Raw genomic sequence first — 24,866 nt, 5'->3', positions numbered from 1 at the left:
ATCCTAGTGATGAATTTCCAGCTTATTTGAACAGTTTGCTTATTTATCTTGGACAAAGACCATACTGCAGTCATCTGGGCTAGACTACTGTAATGTGCTCCTAATTGTTTCCCTTGAAATTGATCCGGAGCCTCTTTGGGGTGGATATATTAAAAAATACAGTCCTGTCCATGTAGCTGTTCAAATTTTAATCCCCTGGTTCTTGGGCAGCAGCCTTGCACCCCGTGTCCCTGTCTGGCAGTTGCTCGCGGTTGGACATGGCTTTGCTTTCTCTCCCTGGGCTGAGTCAGACACAGGCCGAAGGCAAGGCTTTCTTGTCCTCCGTTGTGGAACTCCCTGCCAGAGCCCCTTGCTGGCTGCCTTTAAGGCAAGCTGCAAGCCCTGTTTATTTCAGTTGGCCTATCCATGACTGTTTTATGGGCTCCCTACCTTTGTTTTTGCATCTGCTACCCTTTTGTTTTTCTCTTTCCTCTAACTAGTCAGGAATTGAATCTTTTGGGGCTGGCAGGTCCCTTTTGAATTCTGTGTGTATAGCATATTGTAACATGCTATTAGATTTTGCTTTCTACTTTTACTGTTTTGCATTTGGCTCTTTATGCTACTTGGCTTACAATTGGTGCTTTAGAAAAGATCAAATAAATATATCATTGTGTCAAGTCTTATTTTGTATGAGGGTTAAATTCAGTACCCAAATATAGAAGAATGTGTTTATGGGGAAACTTAGTACTGAAAGAATTAGAGAGAAAGCTCCAATTAGAAAGCAAGCTGATTCCATGCCATTTGCTATGCCATGTTTTCTTTAAGAGAAAACTTCCACTGTAATTAGCAAGAAATTGTGCAGCCTACCGGCCAATGCATTACCTAACACAGAGCCTGCTATTCAGTCTTAGGAATAGTTTGTACTTTTATATGCTCCTGTGGAGAGTGATGATACTGTGAAGTCCAGTATCAGCAAAACAGGAGTCTAAACAAGAGCAGAGTCAGGAAATCTTGTACAATAGATGATAAATAGTGATTTGGTTCATTGGCCACTTCAGGAGGAAGCATGTAAATGTAATCGTGGAATACAATGGTCTGGGCTTCAAATTTAAGCACTAGAATTAAAGTGTCTGTTTTCCATCCTGGACAAATTATTTGGCTGTTACATACATACCCCAGCCTGTGCACATGATGTTTTTATTTATATTATGTGGGCTGCCACGGGATCAGCAGAAGTTCAGGTCTTTGTTTTAGAAACTGCATAGGACTCAGCAAAAAAAATGTGTTTTACCTCACATTAAGATAAGTCTGATAACATCAACCAGGGGAATGAAACAAACAACTAGGAGGAAGAGGAAATAGCAGCCAAGTGCTGTACAAAAAGCAAGGGTCTTAGTTCAAATATTGTCATCTGAAAATGGTTTATGGGCACTAAAACAGAGGAGTGAACCCAGGGGTAAGTTAATGCCACTTTGCTGAGCTTTGGGAATCCAGGAAGTTACATATCATCCATCTAAGGAAGTTCCACTTGTAAAATACTATCAAAGCCCAAATCGTTTAGGGCAGCTTGGTCCTGCAAAACATTACATTTATTAATCACTTGACTAATCCACATTAATCAGTACAGCCTAGTAGCAAAATTATTAATCAGCTTGCTGAACTGAGCAATGTTGCTAAGAAATGAGCCTACTTGGAATTTTAAAATTTATGAAAGACTGTAAAACAAGATGATTGGAAAAGATGCAAAATCTCCACAAAATCAACTTTTATCTCTCATCTCACTGCTTCCATTCCATCTACCACTGACGAGACCAAAAACCTTGATGCAAGTTGGTATTCAGAAAGTAAAGTATTCCTTCTGTGTGTGTGGGGAAAGTGTCTCTCCTTCCCAAACACAAACACAGAGACAAAAATAAAACTAAAGACCAAAGTAAATGTATGAGAGGGGAAAGTAAGTATTTGTTTCTTAATTGTGAGGAGGATGGTTTTTAGGCTTTTAAGAATAGAACATGTAAATGAGTACAGAAACGGCATACAACAATCTATCCAGAAATTTGAATGTGATCAAAACATGTAAGATACATTGGGAGATGTGTAAGAGTCTTTTCAAGAAGCCTCAGGGGACTCAAGAGAATAATCTGGTGTATATAACACAGCCATCTCACTTGAAGCAAGGAAAAATAAGGCAAAGGATAGTAAACAAAGTTTGACACGAATATTTCAGTACTGGAAGTAATAAATAATGGTTGTTGGTGGGAGCTGAGTGCTTTACTGACAAGAACAAGATGGCAATAACTAACTTGTCCCAGATGAAGAACAAAATCTATTTTCTGTAGATGGATGACTAATTAAAAAGGTCTGAACATCAGCAATTATAAAATGGAAAGAAGGATCTTGGCTGTTAATGCTATTTCTACTGCTTCAGAATGTGCATTTTCCTTACATTTCCTTCAAGGAGTCACACAATCCTCTGCTATTTTCAGACACTTGTGCCTTCTGTGGCACTTTGGGCTGCAAATGTTCTGATCCAGAGGAAATGGAAGCAGTGGTTCTGTTGAGGAAAGGCCACTTCTTTCTAGAGCAGGTTGATGACACAGGCTATTGAGTCCTTACAGAGAATTGTTTGTCTTCTGGTTTTAGATGGCTTTAATTCTTCCAAATTACTCCTTGAATAATAGGAAAAAGGGCAATTTGAATTTCAGTGACAGATTGGACATAACAGGTTGCAACTATTAGGTCTAATTTTACCATACTGAGAAATAAAATTGCCTAAACATAAACATCGATCACTGATGCAGTAAATTAATTTGTACAGAAAAAGTAGTTTAACTGCAGTGCACATTAAACATAGAAAATTTTCAAAATTACAGCTCTCTGAATTAATTTGTACACTTGTTTACTTGTTAAAAGCAAAGCGTAACTTTTTTGATTTTTTTTTCTGTTTGTGAATTTGAATTGTGAAAAGCACAGACAATCACTGACTGGTGTTTTTTTCTTTTCCCCCCATTTCTGATGAGGTTAATAGACATACTAAAGACATATTTTAAATGTTTCATTCTAGCAAGTACATTCAGCATTTCAATAGGTTTGAATTATGCTTTGTTAAGAACTGGTGATGTCATATAATTAAAAAATTTACGAAGTTGTTCAGCAATGAGTTTACATTCAAATGTGTCCTCAGGCTTATTTAAACTGTTGAAGTCTTCCAAACTGTTTTGCAAAAAATGTCATCTTCCTTCTACTCCCAAAAAAATCTGTACATACTACTTCCCCACATTTTAATATGGTATCTAGAGACTTAACATAGATGCTAGCCAACTTTTCTTCATTATTGCAGTTGCTATTTTTAATATGTTTATTGTTTCATAAAATGGAAAAGAATATGCTCTTCTTGAATCTGTGGCTGTAACATTACTGATCATAAGCAGTTGCCAGTGCATATGTAAGCTGGATAAAGGTTGCCTAAGTCACAGTGGAACAGGATCTGCCAGTGTGGCTTATTTTGATGGTATCTGGTGTCTACTGTTTTCAAGGACAGTAGTTCGATTCAAACACAATTCTGATAAGTGGCAGGTTTTCATGTCTTTAATGCCCTGACAAGGGCATCACTCTCAAGAGAGGGAGGTGAAACCATTTGGATGAGAATTTCTTCCCCTCTCCTTTGTGCTGACTCACCAAGATAATGGACAATTAATAGTGAACCTTCTCTGCAGGGAAAGTCCAGGGTTATCACTAATAAAAAGTGCTCATGAAATGTTTGGATACAAAAGCGGGAGAAAAAATAAACATAAAAATGTAGGAAGCAGGACCAGCACAAGGCTCAATCTACAATATGAATTTTTTTCACCTGAAATTATGGTGAATGATTTTTCAGTAGCAGTGAAGCTGCAGCTTTTTAGACCTGGCTCATTTCTTGTGAACTGTGAAAAGAAAGGACAAGATGAATGTTTTTGTTTTGTTTTGGGTTTTTTGGTTTTTGTTTTTTTTTTGTAAGGGAGAAATCTGGCTTGTATATTTTTTAGATACACCAGTTAGTAGGGCTGACTGCTCTTAGTTACAAATCACATCATGCTGTAAAATTTTGCCTGGTAGGATAAGAAGGAGCGATCTAAATAAATTGCTCTTCACCTTATCTTCTGATCCAAGAGCAGATTTACAGGATTCTCTTCAGGTTTACTTTCATACGCATTGCTTACATTTAGACTACATGTGAGATTAGTTTCCTTTTCTGAAGAGTGCACACTTTTTCTTGCCTGTGGGGAAGGCTCACAATTGGTGAGTCCATGCAGCCCTCAGTTTTTGCTTCACTGGGCAATCCTAGCAACTCTCAGATGCTCCCATAACAGCCTGCTGCCCCTGAGGTCACCTGGAGAAGGAGTTGCTGGAGGTCAGCAGAGCGCTGCTCACATTTACAAGTCAACAGGCAGGCTGTCCTGGGGATTATTGCCGTGGCTGTACCTGTGCTCCTGGTTTAGCAAGCGATGATGCGATTGTGTGCCTCTGTTGTCCAAGTAAACACAGAAAAGATGTACAGCGTTTCCTGGAGTTAGACAAACTAAAGATTAGTCTAAACTGAGAGTGGAACAGGTTAACTGATCTTTCTCTACCCTAAGCTTTCATTTGTCCCTCGAAGCACTGAGCTGTCAATAGAGTGTACAGACTGATAAGTATAGGTTCTCCTCAGCCTGAAGAGATCTGTCTGATAAGATGGCCTTAAAAAAAAAAGAAAGAGAGAGAGAGCAGTACATTAACTGCTTTGACTGCAAAATACCCCCTGGTAGCCAGAGATAAGACACCTTGAGCTTCTCAGAAGACCTTAGACAGGATGTAAATGAAGCCAAAAAAAAAAAAAAAGAAAAAGGAATAATTTCAAATCCAGCCGCTATTCTGCTCTGCCCTTATTTCCAACCCTGACAGCAAAAGGCTTAATTTACTGTATTTCACACCAGGCTTCCATTCTACACTGAGGAAGCTGCAAAGGGTTGTTTAAGATATAGGCTTTAACAAAGTGGAGATCTCTCTATTTTTGGAGAAGCCTCTATTTCAGACACTTAATCATGCATTTCAGCAGGCTTTGGTGAATGGAAATTATACAGAAGAGAAGGAAAATTCTGCCTTTTACAATGAATTTCACCTTCTCATTTTTATAATTTAATCACTCAAATAAACCTGTATTAACATGAAAGGACTGAGTGAAGCTTATACATACTTTAATCGTAACTTTTACCATGCAAAATTCCACATAGAGGGACTGATATTCTGCAAGATTAGCAGGCAGTAGATGTGACAGTTTACACATGACACCTTCATAATATGATTTGGTCTTCTGAGCACTGTGGACTGGGAAATTTGTTAGGTTTCCCTTACAGGCTAGACCACCTGTATATTAATGGAAGACACACACATCTGCCAACCTGAGCCTGTCCCGTGGCATAGACAGCCACATATGTTCCCATTCAAGCAAACCTGGGGAAAATGAGGTTCAGGAAGAAAGGACTGTTACACAGCATTTTGACTGCATTGCAAAGGCTCCCAAAACATGTTGCCCTCAGTGTGACTATGCTGCACTAGAGTTGGTGTAAGCATTTATCTGCCATCCTATTAAAAAAAAACAAGGTTATCTTTGCCTCAGGACATCTTTTTTTACAGCTGGGCAGCACATCTACACTAACAGTCAGATCTAAAACAAGAGAGCCTAAAATGAGATATAGATGGACTATAAAAAGCTAAATAGAATTGGTTATCCAAAACTTACCTTCCTGGGTTTATCCCACTTTGTAAGGCACCTCTTATTTTCATGAAAATTTCTCAGGTTGCTGCAGTTTGGTAGTTTGTGGAAACCATCCTAGTGTGAGCATCTGGGTACCCACTGCCTTTGATCAGCCTGCTGCATGGAGAGTGCCACAATAAGCCCAGGACTTGTTGGGCACTTTCAGCAAAATGTCTTCCCTACCTAGGGGCCAAGTAGGTAAAGTATTAAATAGCATGAGGCCTTGACTCAGTTCTCGGAGTATTCTGAGGGGATTCAAAGTCATGTTTCCTGCCTCTGAGCAGAGGGTCTTAAGTTGTCCCAAGGTCCCTTCTCCTGGAAGCTAGGCATGCTGGAAGGAAAGAGTATCCTATTCATACAACTAGTAGGAGCACATTTGAGAAGGAACTTGTTACCCTGTGGAGAAGTATGCTCATTCAGTCCAGGGGTTCTTGCAGTCTGGAACTCATGCTTAAGTTTATTTTTGTTTTTATCCAGTGCCTCTTTAATATATAAAGAGCCCAGTACTCCCCTCTCCCAGTTGAGTGCCCAAGCTGCGAGGCTGCAGACCTTTTCCTGGTTCCCCCCCAGGGCCCCATGAATCCTGCCTTCTTTGCTTCTTGGGCTCCTGGAGACACCTAGGTCTCTTTGCAGATCTAGGTCCAGGCATTTTCACCTGTGTAAATAAGACCTCCACCACATTTCTGTCATTCTAAGAAATAAGCAGTTCTATGTTTACTTACTGTATTTAATTCTAGCACACTGTAAAATAACACTGATGTGTTTTTGAAAGCATTAACTGCCTACACTGCTTTTGCTTGATCTAAATTTCCTTTCACTTTCCATTTCCTTGAAAAGATTTTTAGATATCTTTGCCTGGGTTTCTTTCAGATGCAATTATTGACTCCCTTCTTTCTCTCTACCTGGTATTTCTTTCTTCTGCTTCTCCACACATTGCCTTCCTTCTTTTCTCTGTCCTAGTTTAGCCCCCTGCTAACTGTTTTGCTGTTGCTGTTCTGATCTAAAGGCAATGAGGCAAAGAATTGGGGTGGTTGAAATGCAGGCACAAGTAGGATGGACAGGCATACGTGATTAAAAAATGCGGGACCTTCATGAGTAAACACTAGATTAACTGAAAGAAGGGAGATACTCAAATCAGGACCCAAGGTGATGCTTGTCATCTCAGGGGATTCTGCTTGCAAATCCAGTCCAGAGGCTCCATCTTTTGTCTGAGCCTCCAGCTAGGGACTTTTTGACAGCCGTCCCTTCTCTCTGCAGGGTCCTGCAGCTGTGTGGGAATCAGGACTTAGAGGGCAGCTGTGAAGCAGGGCTGCCTTCAGCTCTTAGGGCCTGATCTTCTGGACCATTTGATTTTGGGAAGGAAGAGAAATATTGACATTTCTCTGACTTAAGGCACACTCCTTATGTTGTGACCTAGGAAAGAAAGAAACTGTCAGCTCGTTTTAATACCTATATATCTTGAAAGTTTGATTGGGACTGCATTACAGGGACTGTCTCTGAGGCTTTCAAAAGGAGCTGCAGTGTGGGGGAAGATTGGATGGAGAGGGCTTTTGGTCCTATTCATGATGCTGCCTGGGGGAGAGCACAACCCAGTGAAAACAGAAGGCAGAACACTGGGGTCCAGTGAAGAACCCTGAACTGTTATCCCCTAGTCATTTGCTGTTCTTAATAAGCAGTACAAATACTGTTACTGGCACAACAAATTATAATAATTATTCTCTAGCAAAAACCTGATTGACTGAATCACTACTTTCAGTTCATGAGGTTGTTAATATACAGGTTCTTAGGAGATCGTTATTATGTGCATGTTCGCTGGAATATCTGAATGGGCTTTTGCTCTGTCATTATCTTGATTTTAAATGCAATTATTCTCAGGGTGGTTTTTTTCTGACCCTAGCTTCAGATGGAACAAGCTTGGTGGTCTCTGACTCATACTGTACAAACAAACAAAAACAAAGACTAAAAGAAACAGCAACTTAACAGGGGAAGAAATACAGTGTAAATGTGTTTGTCACATTTAAGCAGTGGACAAATGAGCTAATTTGAATCGCTTAGTGCTTGTACAGTCACAACTAAACAACCCCTGTAAATTAATTGTGTGACATGCGATTCCCAATTATGTAAAGCAGTATAATAAGCTGTGAAGATGGTGACTGTTATATGTACAGGAGTGTGGAAAATTACTTATGCTTTCTCTGCCTATAGAGGCACAAAATGCCAGCTTCCTCAAACAAGCAGAAGTGTAGCTCTGTTTTCTTCTAGTTGCAAATGGAGTTTTGTGTATGATTTGAAAGGTGGAGCAGAATATGAACTGCTTACATTTTCTTTAATTTGGCTGCAGAAGATGGAATTCATCGGGCTCCGTCTGTTCAAATGAACTTTAAGCAACAATCAAGGAAAACATTTATGCTCCTCTTTACATATGTAATGGTAATATGTCTTCTGAAGAAGACATAATGGAGCTGGAGCCTTAGGTTACCTTAGGAGAGCAATACAGGAATGTTAACTACTTATGTAGGCATTAAAGGCATTTTATAAAAGCAAGCAGGTTTTTCCTGTGAAGTATTAAAGTGACTTATTTGTTGTTTCTAGGAGCTGTCTTTCCTCTGGTTATGAAATTTAAAATGGGGAAACCTCCCTACCATCTGTCTCAGTTCTTTTGGTCAGGAACCCCTGTATGTTTCTCCCCCAGTTATCTTAACTGCTAATGCATTTAATTGGTGCTCCCAAAGCAGTTTTGAAATATTGATAGATTTTAAAAAACATCTGTAAATTATAAATAATTTTTAAAGTTCACATTTCTCTTTTGAATGCCCATTACAGAGTATTAGTTTTCAAGCCATTTAATAAGTTATGAGACAAATGAGTGAGTTTAATGTGGGGTCAGTGATGTGAAAAAAATGTGATGATTATATTAAAGTTTTAGCTTTTTAAAACTGTGTACATTTCTATTGAAAGTAAACATAGAATGTTATATAACAATGTATATTTTATTTAAAATTAATTAAAGACTAGTCCTACCTTCTACTTCTATTAAAAACTTCCAAACTATAGCTTCTTTGAGTGACATGTATTGTTAGACCATCACTGAAGCCATGTTGATCCTTAAATACTGTCCTTTGATCTTCTAGCTATTTAGATCTATTCAGCACACAGCACAATATTGTTTTATTTCAGCAATATCTAACCTCTTCATTTGCTATTTATTCACACCTGCATATTCCCCTAAGATTCCTTATCTCATTTTCAGGGTAGCCCTGCAGACAATTAGTGGTGGTAATAATATAAAATGTGGCCAGCACTAAAACCTGAAATGGCCATTACAACTAAACTATATGATATATAATAACCACTTCACTCAATTACCTGCACAAAAATGCAAGGATTTAAAACTGTGGAGCCTTATCATACATCCAGTTAACTGACCTACCCACCTGCTATTTAGTCCTTCCTTTCTTACAAATCATGTTCTACCTTGTGGCATGCTGTCTGGTAAATTAGCAATACTGTGCATTTGTATGAGTTTTCCATCCTTTTCAATACAAGTGTATAAGCACATATAAGTCTCTGCACTAGCATATGAACAGGTCTTTGACTGGAGGTAGGACAACAAATAATGGCTACATAACAACCCAATGCATAAATGCATACATGTGCATTCACAATCCATGTGCCTGTGGCAGTATGGAGTACACAGGTTTATGTGCTGCTGCCTGGTGTACTTGATTTTTCATTTTTAGTATCTATTATCATTCTACGTAACTCATTATATTTTACCTGTTAAAGAAACCTTGCTATTTAGTACTTTGGATGGGTTCCTGGGGGATACTTGTGTCACCAGTCTGCCATTATTATAATGGGAGAAAAGGAGTGAGAACATATCATCAGGACCCAGAGCTGGAGGGTGTCTGTACATCTCAACTGCTGGGCTTTCTCTTTGGTCAAATACAGCAGTTTAAGCATTTTGCCAGCTCTGAGTTTCAGGGGAGAAAGAATTATTCTTGCAGTAATGGCTCAGACTGGGGAGATGCAGGTTCTGTTTCCTCCTTCACACAGATTACATTTGTAACCTGAGGCAAAGCATTCCAGCTTGTCTGTGCCCGTTACTTGAACAGCAAAATGGGGAAAATGGAAAACTGCTGCTTACAGGATATTGAAAATATTAATTTGTTCATATGTGTAAACTCTGCTCTATCAGAGGGCCCCTATGTATTATGTCACATAAAGGTTAGCTGACATTTGCTTTAGGAATGTGGCCATTTGTCTAGTGGCAGCAAAAACATGTTTAAATCATACAGAAAAATAAGCCATGATAAAGTAAATGCCCTGAAGTCTACTCCAGCAAAAGCATGTGTATGTCATAGACCTTCCTGGTGACTAAGTAACATCTTTCTGAAGCAGTCCTGTTAATTCAGTCAGCAGCACTAGGGATAAGATCTCTTTTAAGACCTCGCGTCTGCTGGGGTTGGCACATGAGTGGCTGGCGGCTAACTCCACAGAGGTGCTTTTGTGTTCTTGTTCTTCCCCCTTCCTCCCCCGCTTTTGTGGGATAACTCCTGGTATTGCTTCACTTTTCTGTTAGTGAGCACTTTCCCCATCAATACTACTGAACAGGTGTTACTCTGCTACTAACTGAGTTTCCAGCTGTCCTCCTCCAACACAGACCATGCAAAATTTGTTGTTTCGTCCTATTAGACAGACTAGAGAATTATCAAGCCTGAGATGGAGGTCTTCCTTGCAGGATATGATAGTTTTGTTGCCAGAAGATGGTCAGAAAGGCCTGGCTGGCTAACAAAGACAGTCCTTCAGCTGCTGGGTGTAGTTCCAGTTTTGCATCCCCTTTGGCAGCAGCACAGAGACTGCTGCAGTGTGGCCAGCCAGCAGAATTAGGAAATAAGGACCTCTTTTATTTACTCAGGCTGCTGAATCATGGGCATTCCTGTCTGCTTGGAGAAAAGTCAGGCAGCTCTACTTTCCACTGGAAGTCTCAGGAGTGCTTGGTACTTTCATCTCAGAGTGTTCACACACTTGTTTTAATGTGCTTTATGGAAATGGTGAAACTCAGCAAGTACAGTTGGTGTAGAAAAACATCTGCACTAACTATTCACACACATTTGCATCTTTAAATAGACTTTTAGGCCTTGTAGCTGATTTTCAGTGAAGTTTTTTGGTTGTGAGTGCTAAAGCTTTCTTAGAGTCAGCGAGTGTGAAGTGACTGGTTCCAAAAATTAAAAATTTAAATGGACATGTTAAGTGCATCACACTGAAACTCAGAATACTTGCCATAACACAAAAAAGGCATTTACAGTAAGTAGCACTTAGTGAGTGCTGAAGGAAAAAAAAAGTCAATACAGAAAATATATTTTAAAACTCCATAAACAGTCTGTCAAGTACCTGGAGCTCCATTCTGCCCTCAGATAGATGTGTACCACTCCTGGGAACTTGTATGTGTGCATCTGAGTTTGGTCCAGAGTATTTTAAAACAGCTTGTTATAACATTAAAGATCAGATTTGTAATGTTGACATATAGCTCAGTGTGTAGGTGTCTGCAGATTTATATACAGGCAGCTATGTGCAGAGTAGCAGCAAACTGTATTTTCTATGAGAGTGATGGGTGAAAAGGGGTTTGAAGCCCTTTACCCCGACAGCAGGTCAAACTCTACCGCCCGTGCAGAGCTGGCTCTGTAGTGAGATCTACTGTGAAAGCTGGAGTGGAGTCTGCATCCCAAGGCTCTCTGCAAAGACCTTAAGTTCAGCTCCTCCATCACAGTTTTGAGGGACAAGGCCTGCTCACCTTGTGCCTGTGCACGTGGAGTCGCCTCAGTGTAGAGCAGTAAGTCACACTTTGCTGCCATTCTGAGGGAGACTTTCTTAATGGTTGCACCTTAATTTTATAGGGCAGCATGCTTGCGGGGAAGGGTGGGAGATAGCAGGACAGGCACTGCCATCACTCCAGTTCTGCTGTAGCAGTAATTACCCTTAGTCCAGTAGTTACCCCAGTTGCTGTCCCCAGATCCATTCCTACCCAGACCCTGAGCTCTACTGGCACATTAGTCCATTGCACACAATGTTCCCAGGGTTCAGGTTGGAGTCTGCACAGCAAAAGTCACTGCAGTGAAACATTCTCCTTGTGGCAGAAGGACAGTTTCAAAAGCCTTTCTGTGGGTCACTGAAAGCTGATGGGCTTGGCCTTTGGAGCCCTTTGTGTGAGGACAGCCCAGGGTCCCTCCTTCCAGGCATGGCCCCGTCCACACAGGCTGTCCCCTGCCCCGCCATGCCAGGGGCTGGCGGGGAGTCAGGAAAGCATGTTGGTGACATTGTTAGGCTTGTACTCAGGAAAATCCTGTTGTCCTCTGCCTTGTGGAATTCCCCCTGCCTTGCTGGTTCTTCCGGAGTTCTGAGAGATTGAAAGATTTTCACTTCTCAAGTTAAAAGGACACAAATCTGACTTGTGTCTTGCTTTTCTCCCTTTTGCACAAAGAGAACTGCTCTGTAGAATTAGTGTGGGCTCTGATTAAAAAATGCAGCGGCAAAGTGGTACACATTTCCATTTGCTGGCTGGAAAGCCAGAACTGTCTCTGTGCTATAGTTACATTCTTCCCCCTTCGCTTTCCTTACCCTTGTGAAAAAGCTGAGGAGAATCCCAGGCAAACAAGAAGAATTGGGTGGGGGAAAGGGGCTGCCATTGCTTATGCCATGGTCATATTCCATACTTGATCCTGACCCTGCTGCCAGCATGACAGCCTGCTGGGATCCACGAGCCAGGGGGAATAGTTGTATAATAGGTTAAACCAGGCAGGCAGTGGCCACAAAAAGGAAGTGATTTACTGCTATGTCAGTGATGGTACACTATTTATAACACTTACTATATATTCCTCTAAACTTTTATACAATAATATATCATTTCTCCATAGGATATACATTTTAATACTAAATTTGGTTACGAAATATGTTGCCTAGGCAGTCACAGACTATTTTTCTTCACTTGGTTGCTTGACATAAATTCCTGTTTATATGCCATCAGTGGGTGTATGTCAGAAATATATTGGATTTTTAAAGAACAAAAGGTTTTCCCATTTAAAAGACCTAGCTGGAAAGATGCATTTAATATAAAATTTAGAAGTGGAGAAAATGTTAACATATTTTTCTGTAAATGCTTGTTCCACTGTTTTGATAATTTCCAGTTTTAGAGTCAAATCCAGCAATTTGAAAGGGCAATACACAGATTTACATTAAAAGTCTCCTGTGAATATTGCAGTCATTAATGCAGTCATATCTTAAAAACTCACCTGACTGGTTTTATTTAGTATGTATGACAATGAGGAACTTTGCACATTGGGAAGCATTTTAGAAGATGATACTACTTTTGCTGGGAGGGAGGATTTTTATGTTTCCTTTTTTTTTGATAAACAGCATTGGTTTTGGTTCAGAAACATGGCACTCAGGCCAGGGGTTGATTTTGTTATTTAAATACAGTGCAGATTTGTATGTATGTAATTACAGATGTATAGTGTGTGTGTGTATATGTGTGCAAAAGGTGTGTTTAATTTGTGAAACCCTCTTCTCCAAGATGCAAACAAGAGGATAAAAACCCATGCAGTTTCCAAGTTATCCTGAAAAGCATTGTGTCAATGGGCAGGCATCCAGCAATGGTGTTTGGTTGTTTTCTCAGAGTTAGATGGCTGCCATCTGGCATTGATAGTGAGATGGCGTTGTCATCAGTTTCTAGATGCAGGAAAGGAATGAATCCTCATCTGTTTCCTGTGGATAAGCAAGAGGTTGATAATCTAGTGAAATCTCTTTACCTTATAGTAAGCAGGCTTGGAATTTGTTTATATAATATAGGCCAGCTCTAACTTTTGTAGTGTAGTAAATTGCTTGAGAGAAGGCTGAGGATGTTAGGAAACTGTCTTCTTTGCAAAAATACCTTTAGAAAGATATTTTTCATGGGGTTTATTGTATCTTTTTTCTATAGTGTTATTGTAGTCAGTTTTACTTTTAAAATGAAAAAAACCCTCAAGCATTGCCCCTGGAAAGGAATAGAAGAATTATTTGAGGTAGAGTGATCTTTCAAACATTCTTTTAATATTTTAAAAGAAGTTTTAGGCTAATATCAATATGATCATTGAAGTATAGTTATCTACATTTAAAACAAAAGGTTCAAAAACTGTACAGCACATTTCTTGAAAAAAATATTTACAACTTGCCCTGTTTAGAGATGAGGTAATGCCATAGATAACTAGTCTGTTTATTATCTGGCCAGCATTTCTGCTTTGTCTTTTCCTGGTAACTCATAAATCTTTCAGCTTTTACCATAAATGTTTATCATTTTTCCTGTTTCCAGTTTTTTACAAGTTGCTTTGTCTGTGATCATCTCACAGTACAGGTTCTGCTGTACTGAGGAAGTTCAGCTGGCTGAGGCCTTTGCAAAAAAGGAAGAAATGGTGGGCAACCTCTTGAACTTAAAAAAAAAAATGCTGTTCATGGCTGACCCTTGTGACACTTTCCCATTTTCCTTGATCCTGGTTGTTGGTTTGTTAGATTGTTTTGAACATTTAATGATCCAGCTGCCAGCTTTCAGTAACTGAATTGTATCATTATTGGAGAAATCTGGTTGCACTTTATTAGAGAAAACATCACTGTTTATATTGTTGTCCTGTTCCTCCCTTGTAATTTTTCCTATTATTGTTTAGAATAACACCCAAGTCTGTCTCAGAAACAGCCTTTAAAGATTCCTGTGTTCAGAATCATTTTCAAAGGAAAAAATACCACAAACCTGCGGCAAACAGGGCAAATCTTTTCAGTAAATATTGGGCATGTGAGTTGACTGTGTTCATTTTAAAGCATGCCTTTAATATTTTCTTTTCCTTTGACTCTTCAGATGCTCACATAATATGCAAATAATTTTACAGTGGATACAAAAGAAACATTAAATATATTAAAATCTGCATTTTAATAAAATTGTCAATGTATAATACATATCCTGCAACGGAGGAAGAATGATAAAAAAGCAATAAAAAGTTAATATAGGCACAGAACTATTTAATAACTTCTAATGTTTTACAGTATGATAAAAATAAATGTGGTCTTGAAACTGTTGATATCACTGTAAGAAATGTTCTAGTCTGAGTTTAATGTTTTAGCTATTTAGGAGTAGCAGTCCTGTGTTATTCATATGCATTTTCTAGCTCCTTTTTACTCTTGAGACTAAGCTTGTGGGCATGTTTCTTTCTCATTTCAGACGGAGTGGATGTTGAGGATGACCCCTCCTGCTCATGGCCAGCATCATCTCCTTCTAGCAAGGATCAGACTTCCCCGAGCCATGGAGAAGGCTGTGATTTTGGAGAAGAGGAAGGAGGCCCAGGTTTGCCCTATCCATGCCAGTTCTGTGACAAGTCGTTCAGCCGCCTCAGCTACTTAAAGCACCACGAGCAAAGTCACAGTGACAAGCTCCCTTTCAAATGCACATATTGCAGCCGTCTCTTCAAACACAAACGGAGCAGGGACCGCCACATAAAGCTTCATACGGGAGACAAGAAGTATCACTGCAGTGAGTGTGATGCGGCGTTCTCAAGGAGTGATCATCTTAAAATTCACTTAAAGACTCATACGTCCAACAAGCCATATAAGTGTGCCATTTGTAGACGTGGGTTCCTGTCATCTAGTTCACTGCATGGACACATGCAGGTTCACGAGAGGAACAAAGATGGCTCCCAGTCCGCTTCCCGGATGGAGGACTGGAAAATGAAAGACACTCAGAAATGCAGTCAGTGTGAAGAAGGCTTTGATTTTCCTGAAGATCTTCAGAAGCACATTGCAGAATGTCACCCTGAGTGTTCGCCTAATGAAGACCGATCTGCTCTTCAGTGTGTTTACTGTCATGAACTCTTTGTAGAGGAAACATCCCTAGTAAATCACATGGAGCAGGCTCATAATGGTGAGAAGAAGAATTCATGCAGCATTTGCTCTGAGAACTTTCACACTGTGGAGGAGCTGTACAGCCACATGGACAGTCACCAGCAGCCAGAGTCATGCAACCACAGCAACAGCCCATCTTTGGTAACTGTGGGGTACACATCAGTCTCTAGCACTACCCCAGATTCAAATCTTTCAGTGGATAGCTCAACAATGGTGGAAACAGCTCCTCCTATACCAAAAGGTCGTGGAAGGAAGCGAGCAGCTCAGCAAGTGCCAGATATCACTGGTCCTTCAAGTAAGCAGGCAAAAGTTACTTATAGCTGCATTTACTGCAACAAACAGTTGTTTTCCAGCCTTGCAGTTTTGCAGATACACCTGAAAACTATGCATTTAGATAAACCTGAACAAGCCCATATCTGTCAGTATTGTTTGGAGGTATTGCCATCTCTGTACAATCTGAATGAACATCTTAAGCAAGTCCATGAAGTTCCAGACCCAGCACTGATTGTTTCTACCATGCCTGCCATGGTCTACCAGTGCAACTTCTGCTCTGAAGTGTTCAATGACCTCAACACCCTTCAGGAACACATCCGATGTTCTCATGGATTTGCCAATCCTGCTGCTAAGGACAGTAATGCTTTCTTTTGTCCCCATTGCTACATGGGATTTCTTACAGATTCTTCCCTGGAAGAGCATATTAGACAAGTCCATTGTGATCTTAGCAGTTCCCGTTTTGGTTCTCCTGTGCTTGGAACCCCAAAAGATCCAGTGGTGGAAGTGTATTCTTGTTCTTACTGTACCAATTCTCCAATATTTAATAGTGTTCTTAAACTGAACAAGCATATCAAGGAGAACCATAAGAACATTCCTTTGGCGCTGAATTATATCCACAATGGGAAAAAGTCCAGAGCCATGAGTCCATTATCTCCTGTAACCATTGAGCAGACCTCTTTAAAGATGATGCAGGCAGTTGGAGGTGCTCCTGCTCGTCCTGCTGGGGAATATATTTGTAATCAGTGTGGTGCTAAGTATACTTCCTTGGATGGTTTTCAGACTCATTTGAAAACACATCTTGACACTGTCCTGCCAAAACTGACCTGCCCTCAGTGCAACAAGGAATTTCCAAATCAGGAGTCACTGCTGAAGCACGTTACCATTCATTTCATGATCACCTCAACCTACTACATCTGTGAAAGCTGTGACAAGCAGTTTACTTCTGTGGATGACTTGCAGAAACACCTACTGGACATGCATACATTTGTGTTCTTCCGCTGCACCTTGTGCCAAGAGGTTTTTGACTCCAAAGTCTCCATTCAGCTGCACTTGGCTGTGAAGCACAGCAATGAGAAGAAGGTATACAGATGTACATCTTGCAACTGGGATTTCCGCAACGAGACCGACCTGCAGCTTCATGTAAAACACAACCACCTGGAGAACCAAGGCAAAGTACACAAGTGCATCTTCTGTGGTGAATCCTTTGGTACAGAGGTGGAGCTGCAATGTCACATCACTACGCACAGCAAGAAGTACAACTGCAAGTTCTGCAGCAAAGCTTTCCATGCTATCATCTTGCTGGAAAAGCACTTGAGGGAAAAACATTGTGTTTTTGAAACGAAAACCCCAAACTGTGGAACGAATGGGGCATCTGAGCAAGTTCAGAAAGAGGAAGTGGAACTCCAGACCTTGTTGACAAATAGCCAGGAGTCCCATAACAGCCACGATGGCAGTGAAGAAGATGTGGACACATCTGAGCCTATGTATGGCTGTGACATTTGTGGAGCAGCTTACACCATGGAGACTCTCTTGCAGAATCACCAGCTGCGAGACCACAACATTCGACCTGGAGAAAGTGCCATAGTGAAGAAAAAGGCTGAACTCATTAAAGGGAATTACAAGTGTAATGTGTGTTCTCGAACATTCTTCTCTGAAAATGGGCTTCGAGAGCACATGCAGACACACTTGGGACCAGTGAAACACTATATGTGCCCAATCTGTGGTGAGCGGTTTCCATCTCTTCTGACTCTTACTGAACATAAGGTCACACATAGTAAGAGCCTGGACACTGGAAACTGCAGGATTTGCAAGATGCCACTCCAAAGTGAGGAGGAATTTTTAGAGCATTGCCAAATGCACCCTGACCTGAGGAACTCCTTGACAGGGTTCCGCTGTGTGGTGTGCATGCAGACAGTGACCTCCACGCTGGAACTGAAAATCCATGGCACATTCCATATGCAGAAAACTGGAAATGGTTCTGCTGTGCAGTCCACAGGACGTGCACAGCATCTCCAGAAACTGTACAAGTGTGCGTCTTGCCTGAAAGAATTCCGTTCGAAACAGGATTTAGTGAAACTTGACATCAACGGTCTGCCATATGGTCTGTGTGCTAGCTGTGTTAATCTCAGTAAAAGTGGTAGTCCAAGTGTCAACATCCCTTCAAGCAGTAACAGACAAGGAATGGGCCAAAATGAGAACTTGAGTTCCATTGAGAACAAAAGCAAGGCAGGGGGACTGAAGACTCGCTGTTCTAGTTGCAATGTAAAATTTGAATCAGAAACTGAACTCCAAAATCATATTCAGTCAATCCACAGAGAGCTTGTTCCAGACAGCAACAGTACACAGCTGAAAACACCACAAGTATCTCCAATGCCTAGAATCAGCCCCTCACAAACTGAAGAGGTAACCCTTTTTTCTTTGCTCTTGACACCTTCCATCCTTTTGGAAAAAATCTCCCTTTTTTCAAGCTGTCTTGTCACTTGTCATGAAATGCTTAGGCTGATCCATGTTACATTTCCATCCACAGCCATTAGTTAGTAATTACCTTCTTCCTGATATGCCTTTCATCTTGGATTGAATTTTGCAGAATAGGACTTATTCCAGTCTCCCTAGGATATTGTCTTGTGTATCACTGAGGATACCTATCTTCATGCCAGCACAACTGAGATCTGGAATCTTATCCCAGCTCCCATACGCATTGGAATCCCCAGCTAGGAGTTGTGCTTACGGCACAGAGCATTAATGACAGAGAAGTAGACATAGTGAGCCAAAATGCTGGCATAAGGGGTTGATATTTTAGAAAATATTTGTGACTAACAAATTGAGGGTATTTTTGTTAATTGTGTTGTAGACTTTCATATTCCCCTCTTCGAGCATATTTTGATTAAGTAGAAGAGCAAGCTAGCCTAAGGTAAATTGGGAAATCAGTCCTTTAGATGCAACTGCTTGTCTTTTTTCTTTCCATTTCTGATGAAGAACATTTTGATGTCACTGAAACACCTAGTACCTGATGATTGAAATTCCATCATGCAGCATAACTTAAAAAGTACATATCAAACTCTTGAAAGATGTAATCAGCTTCCTCAGTCACCAGTGACCAAGTAATGAAACCTGTATGTGGGGAGGTAAGGGGGTTGTGTACTGAGGGAAGGGAATCAGTTTTATCTTCAGAAATGTTACTATTATATTGACTTAGAGGTAATATTTTAAGCATGGTATCTTGCATCTTATAATTCAGGAAGGCTAAAAACACAGCACAAGAAAATTTTAAGAAATAACAGCTTTTGTTTCAAGAAAGCTTTTAGTCTGTAATGATACAAGCATGGTGCAGCCCATTGCTATGAATGTGTATGGATACCCTGTGGCTAGGGAGCTGCTGCTCTTCCATCACCTTCCTCACTCCCTGTTTGTGAGCCCATCTGTTGGGAAAAACATCTCTCAGCATGTTGTCCAACAGTGTTGTGCAAACTGGAGGGCAGGAGGGAGGCAGAGAGGGAATAGTGAGGATACACCAGCATATGTGGATCAACAGTGTAAGTATTTATGGAGCTTCTGAGAATGTAGATGAAGATAGGCTGTGAGAAGAACACTGAGGTAGCACAGAGCCTGGAGTGTCATGAAGAGAGAACTGGAGCTGAGAGTTCAGGATGAAGTACCAGGCAGGCTGCACCTCCCAGGGAAAGGCCCCGTGTTTTCATAACTTTATCTCCGGTTTGCTCACTGGGTGGTGGTAGGGGACACCTGAGGATGGGGTGTGGTGTGGAATTTATGGAAGGCTGTTAGACTAAGAACCTGAGGTCTAAGGAAAACCATCTTTTTAAAGAAGAGGGAAGAGGAGTGGCTCTCATTAGCTGTGTTTTAGGCCACTGATGACCTCACTGCTGCTGAGTGAGATTACCCAGGATTACCTGTTTTTGAAAGGTTCAGAGTCATCCTGGTTTCTGTTTCTGCCATCTTGCATCAAGTGACTACATGAAATCCCTCTTCCCAATCATGTTGGAAGCCAATTCCTGCTACCTCAAGCACAATCAGAATCATTTGTTAAGTCAGTTACCATGCTGTTACCAATTTGTCTTTCTCTTGCTTGTAAACTAGACAAAAAGAGATTTGAGAGTCCATTGTGATGATGTAAGATCAGTTACCTTCAGTGTCGTTAGTGAATCTTCCTGTACTTGGATCAGATATAATCAGAGTTCTTAGTTATACTGCTAATTGGCATCATGTTCCTCTTCTTAATCCTTTTGATTTTTATATAAAAGTGTATCTAAGATGAAAAAAGTTTTTAAACTACACATTTTTGAATAGCATTTGTCTCCTTCAAATCACCATTTACCCCCCACCTCCATTCTGAGGATGTAAACTGAATTTTCAGTGTCTATAGTTCTGGTGTCCACATAGTAATGTAGACTTTCAGATTCTTTTCTCATAGGAACCAAGGCTATCAAATTCCTGATAGAGCATTAGTAGTTCTGGAAAACATAAATGCACATTTATAAAATCCTGAAAGATAATTCATTTTCCTAGCAGACATTACTGGTTCAAATTCTAGTGATGCAAGCTGTGTAGCAGTGAGAAACAAAATTGAAGCACAAACAATAAAAAGAAAAAGTGATTTTTAAAATTTATTATTAGTCACTGGCTGTCATAATCTACTGGAAGGATGTTTCTTGAACTGAAGAGCAGTATTAATAATATAAAGGAGGGAAAGTTTCATTTGCGTTATTGAGAGTCATGTGATTTGAGATTTCAACCTATATATAAAGAGTATTTATATATATTAACTTATATATAAAGAGTATTTCACTCATAAGGCAAGAAAAATAATATCTTGCATATATGAGATGAGTTGTCAGATTATTAATACTGCTGAATACCTCTTTTTACTCAGTAAGAGATTTCAATGATAAGAATATTTGAAAATACCTTTTTAGGATAAAAGATCACACTGGAAGTGTCACTTCTAGCTTCTTTGCTGAGTATTCTCATGGTTGAACTAGAAAATTTCCCTTTTTAGTCTGTTCCCAGTGATATGATAGGGTGCAATTACCTTACCACAGTTTAATGTCTTCAGCTGAGCTGTCACCTGCTGAGCTTACCCCACTTACTGTGTGAAAAATGTTGACCTGAATAATCTCCGCTGAAAGTTACCTTCTGACTGGGATGGAAAATTATGACTAGTGCTCATCATTGGTTGCAACGAGTCAAGGAGCAGGTCAGAACTCATTAAGTCCATCACACTTCTGAATCTAGTACCCCTAAGTTATCACACAGACTTAAACAGGCAGATGAACAGCAGCTTTTGAAAGAGCTCTAAAATGTGTAGATCTTCAAGTTAAACTTTGAGCTTTAATGAGGTGCTGTATTCAGCTGGTTTTAGATTTCTTGTAAAGATCTTTAATCGGACTGCAAGCACACTTTTAGGCTAGGGTGATAACCTTAGTGATAGTTACTGTCTAAAAGCAGAGAACAAGGTCTGGTATGCTGGTGAATTGGGAACTAGACCTTTTTCTGTCACTCACTTGCTTTGCTGACTTGGCCAAAACTGCTTGAACATCTCTGCTTCGTTTTCGTTATTCAAAATATAAGATAGATATTTCGTGAAAAGAATGTTTCCATGTTTACTTACAATGCACATTTTGTAAAGCACTTGAAAGATGAAAATCTATTCAAGAAAATCTGTATGGCCTTGATTCTCTTGTTCCTCCTTAATATGCTGTCAGGCACCTAATGAGAGAACTCTTGACTCAGCAGAAAGTGTGCTCTCACTTCTTAAGCTTCAAGACTCTGTACTTGCTGAATTACACCAGCAGAACAGTGCAATAAATTACATTGTCTGTTTCTTAGCTGGCAGGGGAGGAGGGAATGGACTCCAGCTTACACCAACAGCTTAATATCTGAATTATGGTAGAGCATCCGTATGTGCAACTGCACTCAGTTTGGGGTCCTGTTGGTAACTTTCAGAGTAGAAGTATAATTGCTTCTGTATCACTTTGTACCATGAATATGAAGCTCGTGTGAATACTGTATTACCTGTGGCAATGCAGACAGTCCTTCATTAATAATACAAGAATGCTCTAGGTTTTCTGGTCTTGAGGAGAGAAGGAGCAGCATGAGTACACGGCCAAATTACTTCAGGAGTGAAGATGCTTATTTAGGTGTGGCAAAAGATTTGCAGAAACTTACTGTTTCAGAGAGTATTAAAAATGCTGAACAAAGTCGAGAGCTCGCAACTGTCACAGAAGCTGGAGAGCACAATAAGTGAATCTGGGGCTGCTCTTCTGTCCTGTTGTGGTTGTGCAGAGCTGTATGCCAGGATGGGCATGTCACAGCAGGGGACACCGGGCACATCACAGCATTGTTCTCCAAGGAGCCACAAAAGTGCAGTCTGACAATGAGCTTGCAGAGATGGGGGGTCACAAAATTCAGATACTGTAGAGAGCTGTTGGATCCTTGAAACTCAACTTCTCCAACCTCAGATGAATCCAGAAATGGTATCACCCTGGGAGAACGAACGGAACTCAGGTAGGTGTACTCTTTTATCATTACTTTTTTTTTTCCTCTTTATTTATTCATGGGCTCTGAATCTACCTTTATTCTCTTACTGTTCTTTCCTCTACTTCTCAAAACACTGCCAGACCCAAAAAGACAGAAAACAGGACCTGCCTTTTGAAGTAGCTGGTTTATTTCAACAGCATGCACTGGCAGTCAGAGGCAGAAAGAAGAGGGAAAAGACTGTAAGCAACCCAGAAATGTTCCCAGATGCATGCTTTTGGCAGGGCAAGCAATAGCATTTTAGCAATATAAATCACAGTACTTTTAACTGAAAAAATGCACTGAAATCTATACTCACGCATTTAATTGAAATACATAAAGAAATTAAAATAATCCTCCTCATCAGCAATCCAAGCTGATCATTCTGACTACAGGATTTTTATGAATAAGCACATAAACTTGTAATGTAAACATAAGTAGTGCCTTGGGTTTCCTGTCAGTGAATCCAGGCCCAGAACAAGTGATTTTCATGCTGTATTTGGATCCAGGAACAGAAAAAGGTAAAGAAGGTTTGTTGCTGGCACAAAGATTTGGCTTTGAAATAGTTTGTGGAACTAATCTGCAACAAACATATTTTCTGCTTCCGGAGTTTCAAAATTATTTCAAAATACCAGTTTTGTCTTCTGGGTCATTTTAACACTGCTTTCAGGAAAGTATTATTTAAAGTGTGACCATATCTATTCTTAGGAAGGGCCAGCCTGGGATTTTTTTGCCACAGTAAGCCACCTCCACTTTGCACTATGCTTTGAATTCTGGTAGTGCCACTACCATGAATTGTCTGATAAGGTCCAGCTTAAGCATTTCTCTTCTCTTTGTCTTAACACTTTTGATGGTGAGCTATCAGGATCCTCTTTGAATTTTACAATAGTATTATTGTTATCCTGTTGCTATAAATCCTACCAAAGTTAAGCTTCAAACTTCCCACCTCACACACATCATGAGTTCAGTCTGTGAAAGGAAGGCTATATGTTGGCTGGGAGCTGCTGAACAGAAGCAAAGGGGAAAATTGCACTGAGTTTTCTCAGTTTCCTGTCCACTGATCATTAAAATCTAATGCTGTTTGTCTTGTTATTTGTCAGAGACATCAGATGGGGAGTTTGGAGATGCATCTTCTTCACACCTATGGAAAACTTTGCAGGAGAGGATGAAAGGATAACATGTTCTCCAAAATTTTCAAGAGTGCTAAACCAAGATTTCCGTAAAATGAACCAGGGGAGGGGATGGGGGGAGGGGGTGAAATGTGTGCTTGAAGAAACACAGAAGAACCAGAGAGGGACACAGGAATGTGGATGAAGTCCTTAAGGATCTCTAGAGAGGGCAAATGTAGATTCAGCAAAACTTTATGAGACAAAACATCCATGAGATGTATACTCCTACAGCTCAGCTGTGCAGCCCACTATCCTCTTGGGGTTTTCCCTGTACTTGGACCTGCTGGCCAACTGGCTGGTGTAGAACACCACAATTTCTGCACAGCCCCAGAGGAAAATCACCATAGTGATTAGTGTTTGTATTCTGATCTCAGAACTGGGTAGAAACAAAAAGAAATTTCACAGAATTTTCTAGCCTGATCATCTTTAGTAACAATACACAGAAAATCATGACATATCTCTATTTGTCTGCTGGTTTGCATACCTCTAGAGGATTCTCTCACTTCTGCCTCTTATTTTTGGTCTACTCTTGGCCAACTTTAGGGAAAAAATTCATAGTTTGATAGTAATCTCAAAGCTTTTGAAATTGTTACAATATTTGTGAAGAGAGGTGACCCAGCAGCTAACAGAATCCAAATAGGAGAGAGGCCTTTAAGAGATCCAAACCAGGAAGATGGCTGTAGCTGAAGTTTATACCTGTTTTATATGCGAAAGTCAAGTGAACACAAGGCATGAAGTTATAGGAGGAAACTATGATCTGTTCTTTGCAAGACTCACAAACCAGCTTCTTAAGTGACTGTACATGACGACTGTTTTTCGTCACTACTCAATAAAGTTGTTATATATGATGTGTGTATTACTTTTCTCGTACAACAAACATAACACCCAGATTTGTTACTTCGACATGAGGGAAAAAAAATGGGCTAAACATTAATTTAAAATGGGTATGTAGCCCCAGTACTGCTTGTTTCATAGAGTTATACAAAATGAACATAAGAAAACCACCTGATATGTAGTATCTTGCTAAAGGATACTGTTCTTTGACCTGCCTGAGCTCTGTGATAGCAGATGGTTGATCTTACGCCTGGTGGCTCAAAACTGCGAGGTACCTTTTTTTCCTGCCAAAGCTATCTTTCATTTATACTGTTTCCTACATTGTGTTACAAATTATAAATATGACCTGCACTATTTTATACAGCATATTTTGCTGGGTATGACAACAGAGA

The 24,866-nt window shown here is 40.1% G+C and overlaps 1 protein-coding gene across 23 annotated transcripts in view; it reads left to right on the top strand.

Moving 5' to 3' along the window:
* The window catches only part of ZNF521 (zinc finger protein 521), a 229,754-nt gene that overhangs the window by 77,924 nt on the left and 126,964 nt on the right, over nucleotides 1–24,866 (top strand). For 21 of the 23 annotated variants that reach the window (XR_014952880.1, XM_085572027.1, XM_085572019.1 and 18 more), the window contains one exon: nucleotides 14,991–18,343. Coding sequence is in view for 21 of the 23 variants with exons in the window: in XM_085572027.1 (XP_085428153.1) it covers nucleotides 14,991–18,343 (3,353 nt within the window). In the remaining 2 variants the exon portion in view is untranslated. Of the gene's footprint in view, nucleotides 1–14,990; nucleotides 18,344–22,240; nucleotides 24,489–24,866 lie in introns of those variants that run through there. The other 2 variants (XR_014952879.1, XM_085572024.1) reach the window with 2 other exon arrangements.

This window comes from Lonchura striata, chromosome 2 (assembly GCF_050655825.1).
Source record: "Lonchura striata isolate lonStrDom1 chromosome 2, ASM5065582v1, whole genome shotgun sequence".
Taxonomy (NCBI): Eukaryota; Metazoa; Chordata; class Aves; order Passeriformes; family Estrildidae; genus Lonchura; species Lonchura striata.
Note: the sequence above shows the minus strand (reverse complement) of the source record. Positions and strands in the feature narration are given on the sequence as shown.